This window comes from Labeo rohita, chromosome 2 (genome assembly GCF_022985175.1).
Source record: "Labeo rohita strain BAU-BD-2019 chromosome 2, IGBB_LRoh.1.0, whole genome shotgun sequence".
NCBI lineage: Eukaryota > Metazoa > Chordata > Actinopteri > Cypriniformes > Cyprinidae > Labeo > Labeo rohita.
The window spans coordinates 24,455,397-24,468,854 of record NC_066870.1 but is presented as its reverse complement, the minus strand read 5'-3'; the positions used below and the strand labels follow the sequence as shown (position 1 = coordinate 24,468,854).

Genomic DNA, 13,458 nt, shown 5'->3' with positions numbered 1-13,458 from the left:
AGATCTTCAATATTATTCATTTTTTAGTTAGTTGTCAATGGTGTAAAGCATGTGTAAGTGTGTCTGCGACTTTGCGTAATGTCTTATATGAATATATTTCTACTTTATAGTGGCTATTCGATAAGCATTAAAAAACTGAAAAAGTATGTTGCCATGATAATAACTCAATGTCCTTGATGACAATAATGAATTTAATAAAACAAAGCAGAACACAAAATAATGAAAATTGTTAGTTTGTGCATTTCTTTCATGTTTAAAAGTATTTTTCACTAGATGCTGAAGCAGATGGAGAACAATTACAAATATGATGTGTATTTATCTAATGACCCAAAACAAAATATCTTTGGCAATCATGCAATATCATTAACCTCATTTCGAACTTCACAGTAAAAATTTTCAAAAATTAGAAAAACAAATTAAACTGAAAAAATAAATACTAAAAAATTCTCTCACACAGTACAAAATCAAGTTATGACAATAAACACTCTTTAGTTAAAAAGGAGCGCTGGTAAGTTCATAGATTAAACTATGTAACATTGTGATTTGGCCTTGCAGTAACTCAAAGCCTTTATGGCCTTTCAATAGGTGGTATATTATAACAGCCATTGGGAATGCTTTTACGGATCTCCTCTAAGTTGGCAATGTCAGCCAGGATGGTGTCAATGTCATTGATCATGCCTGCAATGGTGGCTCTCTGCTGGGCTTCCTTCTGCTCCAGGTCCCTGAGTCTGGGCCTCAGCTCCTTCTCCACACGGCTGCGGCTTTTAGTGACGGCGTCCTCTAGCTCGGCCAGTCGTGTGTCGTCAACTATCCCAGGAACGGTCCCTGGAAAATAATATTACAGTGATGGTGAATCCTTGCTCAGGATATATAAATATATTTATTTTAAAAATTGGTTTTGTTAATTAAAATTATAATCTAAATTATAATCTAATCTAAAATATAAATAAAAGATAAAACATTTTAACAAAATTTAGAAATGGTTCCTAGGCTGAAATAAAATAAAAAGTTTAAGTCAAAAATTACCTAAACTGAGTAAAAATAAATTAAAGCTAAATAGAAAACTAACAAAAAAATACTAAAAAATGATAAAAGCACATAACCAGAACTTAAAAAAAATTGAATTAAAATTGAACATAAACACACCACTCTGAAAACACTGGGTTAAAAACAGTCCAGTAAAACTACCCAGAAGGTTGGGTTAAACATTTAACTCAACCGCTACGTCAAAACAACCCAGTCACTGGGTTTGTCCATATTTCACCCAGCACTGGGTTGTTGTTGTTGTTTTTTTTAAAAGATTTATTTTTGGCCTTTTTACTTTTTTTATTACAATAGGACAAATCATAGATGACAGGAAGTGAAGTGGGAGAGAGAGAAGGGGGCAGGATCAGGAAAGGTTCTCAAGCCTGGATTTGAACTCGGGACACCCTAGCACAATGGCGCTGTGCTAATAATACTAAAATAACACTGTTTCACAATGCATTTGAGTGCATGTTTTGCATATAGTGAATTATTGTTATAACTCACCACCCAGTGAGCTCATAATATCAGTGATTGTCTTCAAAGTATCGTTAACAGCATCCCTGGCGTTCTTCGCGTTTTCAAGTGCCCCAGTGGACGCCAAGATAGCCTGATAAAACAACAAAGAAAAGAAAATTTTGCATATATCTTCACATTTACATTTGATTTCAAATATCCTTCTCAAATAGTTTGACATAAGCAGACATTCTTACATTCTTGGCTTGAGTTAACTGTGCTTTTGCCTTGTTTTTCTCTTCATTCATTTTGTCTCTAGTTACAGTTGTCCCTGTCTTCAGTCCATCCACGTCCTCTTTCAGTTTAGTGGCAGCTTCCAAAATATCCAAAGAGGGTGGAAGAGCATTGGTCATTCCCTGTGGAGACACACACAAGCACCCTGTGAGCACATTCAAAACGTTTCGTATACGATTCCAATAAGCTCACTCAGCTCGGGTCATTTATTAAAGCTAGTGACAGACGTTGTGAGAAACTGATCTGGTCTTTCTGTGAAATCTACATAATAATGGCAATGGCACAAATTCTGTGAGCACTCAAGGTAACAGGTCACCATGTAGTACCTCCAGTTTGTTTGCAGTGCTTGTAAGACTGTCAATGGTTTCCTGAGCATCTCTGTAGTGAGTAGACATTGCATCTAGAATGTCCTGAGTCTTAATGTTGTCAGCTGCAGCCTTCTGGATTGTGGCATTGATAGCAGGAAGTTTTCTAATAGCGGCATCTGCCAGATCCTTACTGCTACTGATCTGGTCATCAAATCCTAAATAAAGACACAATAAAGAAATGCATATTTTTTAAAAGGGTTAGGGATAATTGTGTTAGATAGTTTAAATGATGACAGAACATTATCCGGAGATAATGCTCAAAAGGTCAGGTAGGTAAGAGTTGTTTTTAAATTAATACTATTATTTATGCATTAAAATTATCAAAAATAACAGCAAAAACATTTATACAAAATATTTCTATTTCTAATCATAGCTGTTCTTTTGAACAGCACATCTATTTTTAATACTGATTATGAAAAATCATGTGACACTAAAGATGGGAGTAATGGCTACTAAAATGTAATAATGTAAAATATATTAAAACAAAACAGTTATTTTAATAATAACAGGGGCTGCGATGAAATTATCTCTGTAGCTAATTATTGGACAGTCACTGTCTCTGATGAATAAACAAATTAACATTTAAATAGAAATATTTTACAGTATTCCTGTTTTACTGTATTTTAATCAAATAAATGCAGCCTTGGTGAGTGTAAGAGACTCCTTCAAATTTATTAAAAAACCTTAAAGACCTTTTGACTGACAAACTCTTTAACTGTAGTGCATAATATTTAATAGCTTGTAGAATTCAGGTGTTAATCCATACCTTTGAGCGTCTCTAGTGTCTTATCCAGACTATCCTTGTTGTTGGCAAAGATTTCCAGAGATTTATTTTTAATTGCTTCAGCTGCATTTGCCCTGGCGAGAAGTTTGTCTTGAACCTTAATTAAAGGAAAAACAATTGTTAATTTTCCCGTTGATCCAGGAACAGCCATTTAATGTTTGCACCGAGATATATAAATCTTTCTGCAAATTCTCGGTTGACTATTGTCAACATTAAGCTCAATTTTTAGTCATCACATTATTACACATTGGTTTCTGAACATCAGAGAATCAGGTGTACCTGTTGGAAACCCTTGGCCTTGTTGAACAGATCATCTGTCTCTTTCTGCTCACTGAGCATGTACTGCTGAAAGTCCTGGTACTGTGATAAATTCCCTTCCACCATACCCTTCAGACCATCAAACTTCGAAAGCACACCAGCAATGTCCTTCTGCAAAAACAGAAAGATAATAGTACACATTGTTCATTTTATATTGTGTATTTTTGTAGACTTCAGTATAAACAACAAACATTTTGTGGAAGTGCATAAGGGATTTAACAAGGACCTGTATTTCCCTATTTTTACTTCAACTCTTCTATAAACATAGATATTTTATTCAGACTGACTACCTTCAGGGGCTTCGGAAGCTTCTTCTCCAGGTCAGATAACTGTTTAAGAGCATTCTGAGCCACTTCGCTCTCCTTAACCGCTGCATCAGTCAGCTGAATGGCCTTGTTATCCATGTTAAGCACTTTAGTTACATCTGCTTCATACCTGAAAACAAAATCATTAGAAAGTAAGGTCACAGGCTTTACTTCTGTGGAGAAAATGAACTGGTTTAACTGGTTTAAGCTATAAGCAACTTACTGTCTTTTGAGGTCCCTGAGCTCGTCTTTGACCTTATTTTCTCGGCTGATGACACCACGGATGAGATCTACGGCTTTCTCAGATTCTGCTAGAGAATTGGCTGCGATGGTCTCCACAGTCACTGCCTCACCTTGGTGCCTGGCAAAAAAATACCCTTCAGTCAGTTACATATTTTAGATGCACAATAAGTCAATAAATTTCAGTTTTTGATTTAGGACTTTAGGTCTGGGTAACAGTTCAGAACCACCACATTTTAATGAAAAACTGTTGGAAACCTATTAATGCTTTTGTTGGCTAAGCAACTGCCTTATTAATGCACAGGCAGTTATGGATCACAACATGTTGAGTTGTTTCACTGTTTGTGGCATTTGAGAATAACACATGACTTACTGCTCAGCAAGATTAGCAGCTCTCTGAACCAAATCAGACAAGGTGTCAGCGCCTGGCACCGCATCACCTGAGGGAAACTCCTAAAAATAGACATATGAGGGAATGAGGGAATGCTGAGAATTTTCAAAACAATGACTATACTTTTATTAACCTTCTATGTGGCTGTAAAAACACTCAACTGAAAGCCTGAAGCTAAAAAAACACCTATATTAAAATAATAACACCCATTAAAATATAATAATTAAATACTTACAGCCTGTTGGATGTCCCATTTTGCCTGTTGCAGTTTTAACCTGATGTCACTGATGAGATTACGGATTTCTGAAACTTCCGTTCTGTACTGCTGATCCTTGTTTTTGATCCCATCCACTGTTGTCAACAAAGTCTCCATTTTTCTGTCCTCTCTCAGCTGGGATCGGCTAATGCTTGCCAGTTTATCTTGAAGCTGTTTCTCTGTATCTGTTTGGTTTAAAAAAAAGCCAGTCTTAAAAACAGACAATAAACTTGACGCAATAAATTAAACAAGATAAATAAATTATTTTCATACCTGTGAGTTTATTTGCTCTAAATTCCAGATTTTGCACCATGACCTCTGCGGCCTTAATAGCTTGTTCCATCTGAGCATCGTTGACTGGAGCATTTTCACCTCCTATTCCTTCAAATAAATCTTCCATTTCTTGCAGCTGCCTTGCATAAACCTCTATCTGATGAAAAAACACAATGTTTGGCATTTACTTACTGTCATTTGTCAACAGTTATTCATATACCTCTACTTAAACAGGTGTGCAGGGACTGGATCCAACAATACAGTAAATGCCATCATTTAATGTTTCCAATCATTTCTAACCTTGAGTGAACAGGCTGTTTTTTCTCTTGTTTTACAGATTTGGTAAATGCACTAGAGTTAACAGCAGTGAGATTCTGTGTGTGCTGGTCCCTCTGCAAACAGCACATTTAATTCCACCCACACAGGCAGTGTTCAAGATCAGTGCCAAAGCAACATACCGTTACATCACTCTCCAGATAATAAACAGTCATCAAATCCAGCAGGACTCACTCGTTTTTTCTTTCACACAGCGCAGAGTATAAAGTGCTTTTGATATGATATTAAATGGTCATAATTTTTTGTCATGGTTAAATCACACACTCGTGCACATGTTAAATATATATATATATATATATATATATACACACACACACACACATATCGTTTCTGACAATTCTGACCTTTTTTCTCGCAGTTGCAAGTTTATATCTTGCAACTTTAACTTTTTTTCAGTTGTGATACAAACTCATAATTCAAACTTTTTTTCAGAATTTCAAGTTCATATTTCACGATCTAAGAAAAAAGTCAAAATTGCGAGATGTAAACTCACAGTTGTGAGGAAAAAAAGTCAGAATTTCGGGATACAAACTCGCATTTGCAAGAAAGAAGTCAGAACTGTGAGATAAAAAACTGCATGTAATTCGCAATTGTTATTGTTTATATCATGCAGTTCTAAGAAAAAAGTCAGAACTGTGAGATGTGTACTCGCAATTGTAAAAAAAAGTCAGGCTTGTGAGAAAATAAGTCAGAATTGCGAGATATAAACTTGGAATTGCAAGAAAAAAGTAGATTCTGACTGTATAACTCGCAATTGTGAGTTTATATCTCACAATTCTAAGAAAAAAGAATTGTGAGGAAAAACGTTAGGATTGCAAGAAAAAAAATCTGAATTGCAACACAAACTTGGAATTGTGTAAAAAAAAAGTCAGAATTTTGAGAAAAAAGTCAGAATTGCAAGACGTAAAATCGCAATTATGTGAAAAAAAGTCAGAGTTGCGAGAAAAACTAAGAATTGTGAGATATAAATTCGCAATTGTGAGAAAAAAAGGTCACAATTGCAAGAAAAAAAACAGGATTGCAAGAAAAAAGTCTGAATTGCAAGATGTAAACTATGAGATGTAAACTCGCAGTTGCAAGATTTGCGAATTGCGAGAAAAAAGTCTGAATTGTGATGTAAACTCGTAATTGGAAGAAAAAAGTCAGAACTGCGAGATGCAAACTCACAATTTGCGGGGAAAAAAGTCAGAATTGCAAGTGTTGACTCGTTATTGACTCGCAATTGCAAGTTTATATCTCACAATTCTGAGAAAAAAAGTCAGAATTGTGACAAAAAAGTCTTAAGTGCAAAGAAAAAAATCAGAATTGCAAGATATAAACTTAGAATCACGGAAAAAAAGTCATAATTGTGAGATACAAACTCACATTCGCGAGAGAAAAAAATGTCAGAATTGCGAGATGTAAACTTGCAATTGTGAGAAAAAAGTCTTTTTTTGAATTATGATAGAATTTTGAGGCTACAATAATATTACTTCTCATATCATACTAATACATTTTCTTTATTTTGTTTTCAGTTCTGAAATGTCTTACCTTGCTCTTGACTGGGTTAAAGCAGGAAGGACATGTTGATTTGTCACACTTAAGTCCGTCGTAACCCTCCTTACACTTGCACTGTCCTTTACCGTTGCATGAATTTGACACAGAACCCTGTCGGTTACAGTTACAAGCTACAGGGAGACAGGAGCAGAACAGAGGTGACTATCATTGTTATGTATTTTGCATTTCACTTGTACTGTCTACAACATTACATTCAGGCTTGTCTCAGTATTTTTCCATACCCTGACATGGCTCTGTGGGGTAACTGTGGTAGTATCCATCTTCACAGTTCTCACACTTGGGGCCAGTGCTGTGATCCAGGCACTTAAGACACTCCCCTGTTCGGCGGTCACAGTTGCCGACAGCGTTCTGATCCATGTGGCCATGACATTGGCAAGGCTGACACTGTTTGGGAGGGCCATACTCTCCCATAGGGTCTCCATAGAAACCATCATCACAGATTTCACAACGGGAGCCTTTAAAAAAACATGTGTTATTAGTAAATAATAGCTCCATAGTGATTAACAGCACAATAATTTAATAAGAAGAAAACAATAAGAATTACACAGTTAATTTATAGTTACATTTAAATTTTACAAATCGCCAGAGCCAGTTATTACCAGAAAATGAAACAAGTTTGTGTACATAATAACAGACTTTTACATTTTGGGTGCACTATTCCTTTAAGAACATCTACGTCATGTTTCCCTGTTCTTTTACTCTGTGTTCCTCACCTGTAGTCCCCCGGGGACAGCGAGTGCACATCACCTCCTGGGTTCCAGGAATAACATAGCAAGCCTCACCCTCGGGACAAGGACACTTCTGGCAGGAGCTGGACTGTTGGCGGTTGACATAATAACCTTTAGGGCACATCTGCAGATTTGGTATCTCATCAGCTGAGTAACAGCCTCCTGTAAACACAACAAATCCATTTCTCAGCTCAGACTTTTCTTCATAACAAAACACATCAAAAAACACCAACATGTGTTAAACACTAAAACAACAAACCTGTTTCTGGATCACAAGTTCCACCCTGACAGGAGCAGGGATCACAAGGGCTTTGGGGACCTTGACCGGGGAAACGTCTCTTGTATCCTGTGGCACAGCGTTCACAAAACAGTCCATCATAACCAGCAGGGCATCTGCACTGTTCTACCCAGACAGCAGGGGTGCCGGGACCCAGTTTGGCTGACACCAGAGAGACATCATCCAGATAACCACGTCCTGTTGTGAAAGCAGATATACAGTTATTTTATTTTGTATTATGTTGTGTGTGCATGTTTTTGACAATATATGCAGCTCAGTGATACATTATCAGAGTGGAAAGATTAAAGACTCACCGTTTTCACCAAATGTTCCTCTTATTTTGATGGCTGTAAGGTTGCTCAAAAGTCTTTGAAATTCTGTGGATGAGAGCTGTGGTTTCCATTTGCTGCCAGGCTGTTCGTCCAGTCTATGAAATATAATATGCGTTAGAATATTTTTATTTAAACAGAACAATGAAAATATCTCTAAAATTGGCCAAAAACAGATATGGTACCCATATGTCACATATGCCTAAAATGAATAGACTTAAACAGAAACATGAACCAGGGCAAGCACCACTCACATTTCTTCAGAAAACACAAACTAGGAGTCGACCGATATGTGCTGTTCAGGACAGATGGCAGTACTGATTATTACAGATTTTGAACCAATATATCTTTGGTGTAAAAATGAAATTTAATGTAAAAATTAAGAATAACAAGCATTCTGACAAATTTTTTTAAATGCTTTTAAATAATTTTATCAGCAAATCGGTTTTGAAATTGACCGATATAAACAATTCATGCAAGAAGCACGATATTATCGGACTGATATCGTAATCAGCAAATAATGACTTTATATATAAATATCGCCATCGACCTGATATAAAAAAATATGCTGTTTCTGATTAAATACAGCAGTATTTGATGTCATGAAATCATTAGTATGTTTTGATTTAAAGGTCAGAAGCTAGAGCTTACATGAATAAAAATAAAAAAATCACACACATGACACTTTTAAATTAAATATTTTTTTATATACTGATTTATTGATTAATGTGTAATATGTGAACCTAAACCACAAAACCAGTATTAGCACAGGTATATTTGTAGCAATAGCCAACAATACACTGTATGGGTCAAAATTATCGTTTTTTCTTTTATGCCAAAAATCATTAGGATAGTAAGTAAAGATCATGCTACATAAAGATATTTTAAAATTTCCTACCATAAATATATCAAAACTTATTTTTTGATTAGTAATATGCATTGCTAAGAACTTAATTTGGACAACTTTAAAGGCGATTTTCTCAATATTTTGATTTTTTTGCACCCACAGATTACAGATTTTCAAATAGTTGTATCTCGTCCAAATATTGTCCTATCATAGCTTATTTATACAGAATTCAGAGGATGTATAAATTTCAATTTTAAAAAATTTACCCTTATGACTGGTTTTGTGGTCCAGGGTCATATATGTTAATTTTTTTAAACAAAAAATATATATTTTCTGAATTTTTACAACTCTTTTTCTTCAGACCATTTACAAATGTTAAATCTTAAAATAAAATGTTAAGGTTACCACTATATTTTTCTGAAAAAAAAAAAAAATAATAATAATAAAATAAATAAATAAATAAAAATGCAGTAATTGATATATAGTTTATTTATAATTATTTTCAAAGATTTAATGTATTGTCATTATAAAATAACTTCATTAGTGTTTATTTAATTTTCACAAATAAGTTCTTGCTAAAAACTAACCAAAATAAAAAATAATTTGCTTATAATTTCCGCACAGGAGAGACTTGTTGTTGTTTCCAAACAACAGGAAATATATATGTATCAGCATTGGCTATCGGCCAATTTATGTGACTCACTTGAATGTGTAGGTGATTTTCTTGCCACAGGAAACCACAGTCCTCAAGTCTCCTAGCGAAGCAGCCACTCTAAGACCTGCTCCTTCTAGGATAACATCAGAGGTGGAAGGACGACGGATACCTCTGTCCAGACGCAGAGAGAAGCTAAGCGTCTGACCGTAGCTCAAAGCCTGATTGCCCAGGTAAGATGCTACATTAAACACAGAAGCACAGAAGAGTCAAGGAAATGGCAATACATCAGTGATGGTTTGTTCCTGACAAGTCATAAAAAATGTAATCAACATACCTGGAGCAAACAGATAAACAGGAAGGATCTCCTTAGAGATGACCTCAAGATCTTTGTGAGTGGGCGACCACCTAAATTGCACTTGTGAAGGATTCACCCCTTGAGCAGTTGCGGCTTTCCAACCCTCAGGTCCTGTGAGACGAGACAAACATTTGAATTAAATGAACAACTAAAACCAAATGTGATTTAGAAAAACCAGAGATTATACATTAACCTCACCATTTTCAAAAGTCGAAGTGATGTTGTAAACGGAAAATCCTTCAGCTGAGGAGCACACACTTGAATGTCCATTGCAAAAGCAGGGCAGGCACTCCTTTTGATTATACGTGAGACGGCCACTGATACGTGACCGACAGCTTAGCCTGCATAAGAAGAACATTGATTGAACCTGCATAGTAATAGTTACATACCAGGCAGAGATGTAAGGCTCACTATTCTCACCTCAAAGGCTCACATCCACTGGCAGTGACTGGAGAGCCATCTTCACAGCGGTCACACTTGTCTCCATAAACTCCTTGTTTGCAAGCACACCGTCCCTCACTGTTACAGAGTGGCCCTTGAGAACCTGAAGAGAGCAAAGTATATGCATTTTGTACAACTTTACTTATACTTTGAAACTATTAAAAATGGATAAATGTATTTTCACCGTAAAACAAAGTAGCAAAACAAGTATCATTTATTTTAAAGAATTTTAGAATGAGTAAAGATTTAAATCAAAATATATCACAAAATGCTCCTAGATTTGTTTTTCACAAAGTTCCTAGATTTTTAAATAAGAAAAAAAGCATATTATTTAAAATGAAAAAGTTTGAAGTGAACTTTGAGGAGCATGTTAATATGATGAACTACATTGCCGTTTAAAAGTTTGGGATCAGTAAGATTTTTAATGTTTTTTAACAAAGTTTCTTATGCTCATCAAGGCTGCACTTACTTGATCAAAAATACAGAAAAAAATATTGTGAAATATTTCTACGATGTAAAACAACATTTTTCTATTTTAATATACATTAAAATCTAATTTATTCCTGTGATCAAAGCTGAATTTTCAGCATTACTTCAGTCTTCCGTGTCACATGATCTTTCAGAAATAATTAATACATGCTTAATATTTTTTTGGAACCTGTGATACTTTTTTCAGGATTCTTTGATGTCTGAAGTTAAACACAACAGCATTTATTCAAAATTAAAATCTTTTCTAACAATATACACTACCATTTAAAAGTTTGTGGTTAGTACATTTTTATTCTTTTTCTTTCTTTCTTTCTTTCTTTTTTTTTTTTAAAGAAATTAATACTTTTATTCAGCAAGGATGTTTTGAATCGATAAAAAATGACTTAAATTGTTCAAAAAGATTTATATCTCAAATAAATGCTGTTCTTTTAACATTTTTATTCATCAAAGAATCCTGAAAAAAGTATCACAAGTTCCAAAAAATATTTGGCAGCACAACTGTTGCCAACATAGATTATTCTAATAATAAATCAGCATATTAGAATGATTTCTGAAGGATCATGTGACATTTAATGGCTAATGAAAATTTAGTTTTGACAGGAATAAATTATATTTTAAAGCATATATAAAAATAGAAACCATTATTTTATATTGTAATAATATTTTGCAATATTATTGTTTTTTCTGTATTTTGATCAAATAAATGCAGCCTTGATGAGAATACGAGATTTCTTGATGACCATGGGACCTGTTGGTTAAAAAATTAATTAAAAAGCGTCTCATAAAGTCAAAAATTGATTAGCAGATGCTGCTTGGTTTGATATTTTCCGTAAAATACAAAGGAACTGAGACATTTTTAAGAGTCATTTAAATGTCCAAATATTTTGATTCTGAAACATTAATTAAAGAAAAATTGACTACAATGTTCAACACAATTGAAATAAATTGAAATTGTAATTTATAAATATACTTTAAAAATACAGATTTAAGTTTATATGAGATGAAAGGTCATATCACAATATGTGATGAAATAATTGCATTTAACTGTGGCCATCAAAGAACCATGAACATGCAAATGTGTTGTTACTGAAATATTAACTTAAATTCTCAGGGGGCACTTTAAGTAAATATTTTATGTCTCAGGGGTTTGTTCACCCAAAACAATGTTTTCCTGTATGACTTGGAACATAAAAGGAAAGTAAATTCATTTTTATTTTTGGACGAAATCTCTTTTGCCAACAAAAAAAGACCTTATCTAAAAGCAGCAGCTCACCTGCAGTGTTGCAGTTGCAAGGCGCACAATTGTCTCCTGCCCTCTGGTGGAAGAATCCTTCCTTACAGCTTTCACAGTGCCGCCCTTCAGTGTTTCCCTGGCAGTTTACACAGTAGAGTCCCAGCTGATCTGCTCTGCAGTACTGTGCCTTACCATGACATGAACAGACAGCGGAGGCTGCAAGACAACATGCCAAGATGGGTTACGTGGTGTCAGTAAATTTTCCCTATTCAAAGCGGGAACCTATAAAGACGTTCTGTGGTAAAGGAATCTGCTGAATAAGTAGACATTTTACAGTCTTTGAAAAGACAGTATCACTGCACATTGTCAAAATTAACTGGCGCCAGTCAAGTTTTTAGTGGTATTGCTGTGAGCATGGGAAAGTAACATCTAAAGACCGTCTAACACCTATAAAAACAAACGATTTCCACAAACGCAGAAAATGACACCACACCCTAAGGTATATTCACTCACTCTTCAGGATATTATATAGACAATTACTCAAACCACAAACCATAAGCTACTGAGAGAATACAATGACAAAACCTCACATGTCTAAGGATCAACAAGTATCTGAAAGATTCTCCGGACATCTAGGGCTGGACAGCTTTTAAAAGGCAAGAAGAAATGCCCCCAGCTGTGTAAACACATACGATCATGTAGGATTACCTGCAATAAGACAACCTAGTCCATGTTCAGCCAGGCCTACAGTGTTGAACACACCAACGGTAATGGATGTTAAATAATAGACCGGCTTTGAGGGTAGGACAAGCTCACTCTTGTAGGTAATTTATCGCAAAGGAATAATGAGGTAACATCAAGTGAGCATGAACCAAACCTCATCCACTCAGAACACACATTCCATTCCTCCTAACGGAGCAACATCAGGGTCCCTCACAGGTGAGCAACACAGGCAGGCAGCAACAACAGCCTCTCAGTGAGAGACAAAACTACCCAGCTGTTAGACAACAGTCAGTCTTACAAGGCCCCGGGGGCTTTTTTTTTTTTAAATTTATATTTTCTTTTTTATTATTTCTTCTTTAACACTACCTTGTTATGTATTACCTTGGCATTAGAAATTGGTTAACACTGCCTCAGCCCAGAAAAAAAGGGGTCAAAATTGTACCTTTTGGGTACAACAGCTTGTCACTGGAGCAGTAACCTTAAAAGGACATCTGTGTACCTTTTACCCCTAATAGGTACATATTAGTACCTATTAGTACTACAGTAGTAATTTGTATGCTTAAGGTACTATGTACCTATTACACTGTAAAAAACAATTTGTTGAGTCAACTTAAAATAATTTGTAACCTGGCTGCCTTAAAATTTTAAGTTTAGTCAACTCAAAAAAAGTTTAGTCAACTTGAAATGTTAGGTTGCACTAAGTAACAACTTAGATATTTGTGTTTGCTAAACTTAACAGATGGGTAAGTAAGATGCCTTAAAATTTTAAGTTGATTCAA

The 13,458-nt window shown here is 35.1% G+C and overlaps 1 protein-coding gene across 1 annotated transcript in view; it reads right to left on the bottom strand.

The window, feature by feature from the left end:
• Positions 1 to 12: 12 nt before the first annotated feature.
• The window catches only part of lamc2 (laminin, gamma 2), a 14,781-nt gene continuing 1,335 nt past the window's right edge, over positions 13 to 13,458 (bottom strand). The window contains exons 2-22 of the mRNA XM_051130252.1: positions 11,996 to 12,172; positions 10,213 to 10,336; positions 9,991 to 10,133; positions 9,772 to 9,903; positions 9,486 to 9,675; positions 7,921 to 8,033; positions 7,589 to 7,804; positions 7,315 to 7,491; positions 6,823 to 7,056; positions 6,575 to 6,711; positions 4,709 to 4,865; positions 4,415 to 4,620; positions 4,162 to 4,241; positions 3,772 to 3,909; positions 3,534 to 3,678; positions 3,205 to 3,354; positions 2,908 to 3,022; positions 2,100 to 2,296; positions 1,737 to 1,895; positions 1,531 to 1,633; positions 13 to 825 (exon numbers count right to left, since the gene is read on the bottom strand). Of these exons, the coding sequence (XP_050986209.1) occupies positions 569 to 825; positions 1,531 to 1,633; positions 1,737 to 1,895; positions 2,100 to 2,296; positions 2,908 to 3,022; positions 3,205 to 3,354; positions 3,534 to 3,678; positions 3,772 to 3,909; positions 4,162 to 4,241; positions 4,415 to 4,620; positions 4,709 to 4,865; positions 6,575 to 6,711; positions 6,823 to 7,056; positions 7,315 to 7,491; positions 7,589 to 7,804; positions 7,921 to 8,033; positions 9,486 to 9,675; positions 9,772 to 9,903; positions 9,991 to 10,133; positions 10,213 to 10,336; positions 11,996 to 12,172 (3,350 nt within the window). The 3' untranslated portion in view covers positions 13 to 568. The remainder of the gene's footprint in view (positions 826 to 1,530; positions 1,634 to 1,736; positions 1,896 to 2,099; positions 2,297 to 2,907; positions 3,023 to 3,204; positions 3,355 to 3,533; positions 3,679 to 3,771; positions 3,910 to 4,161; positions 4,242 to 4,414; positions 4,621 to 4,708; positions 4,866 to 6,574; positions 6,712 to 6,822; positions 7,057 to 7,314; positions 7,492 to 7,588; positions 7,805 to 7,920; positions 8,034 to 9,485; positions 9,676 to 9,771; positions 9,904 to 9,990; positions 10,134 to 10,212; positions 10,337 to 11,995; positions 12,173 to 13,458) is intronic.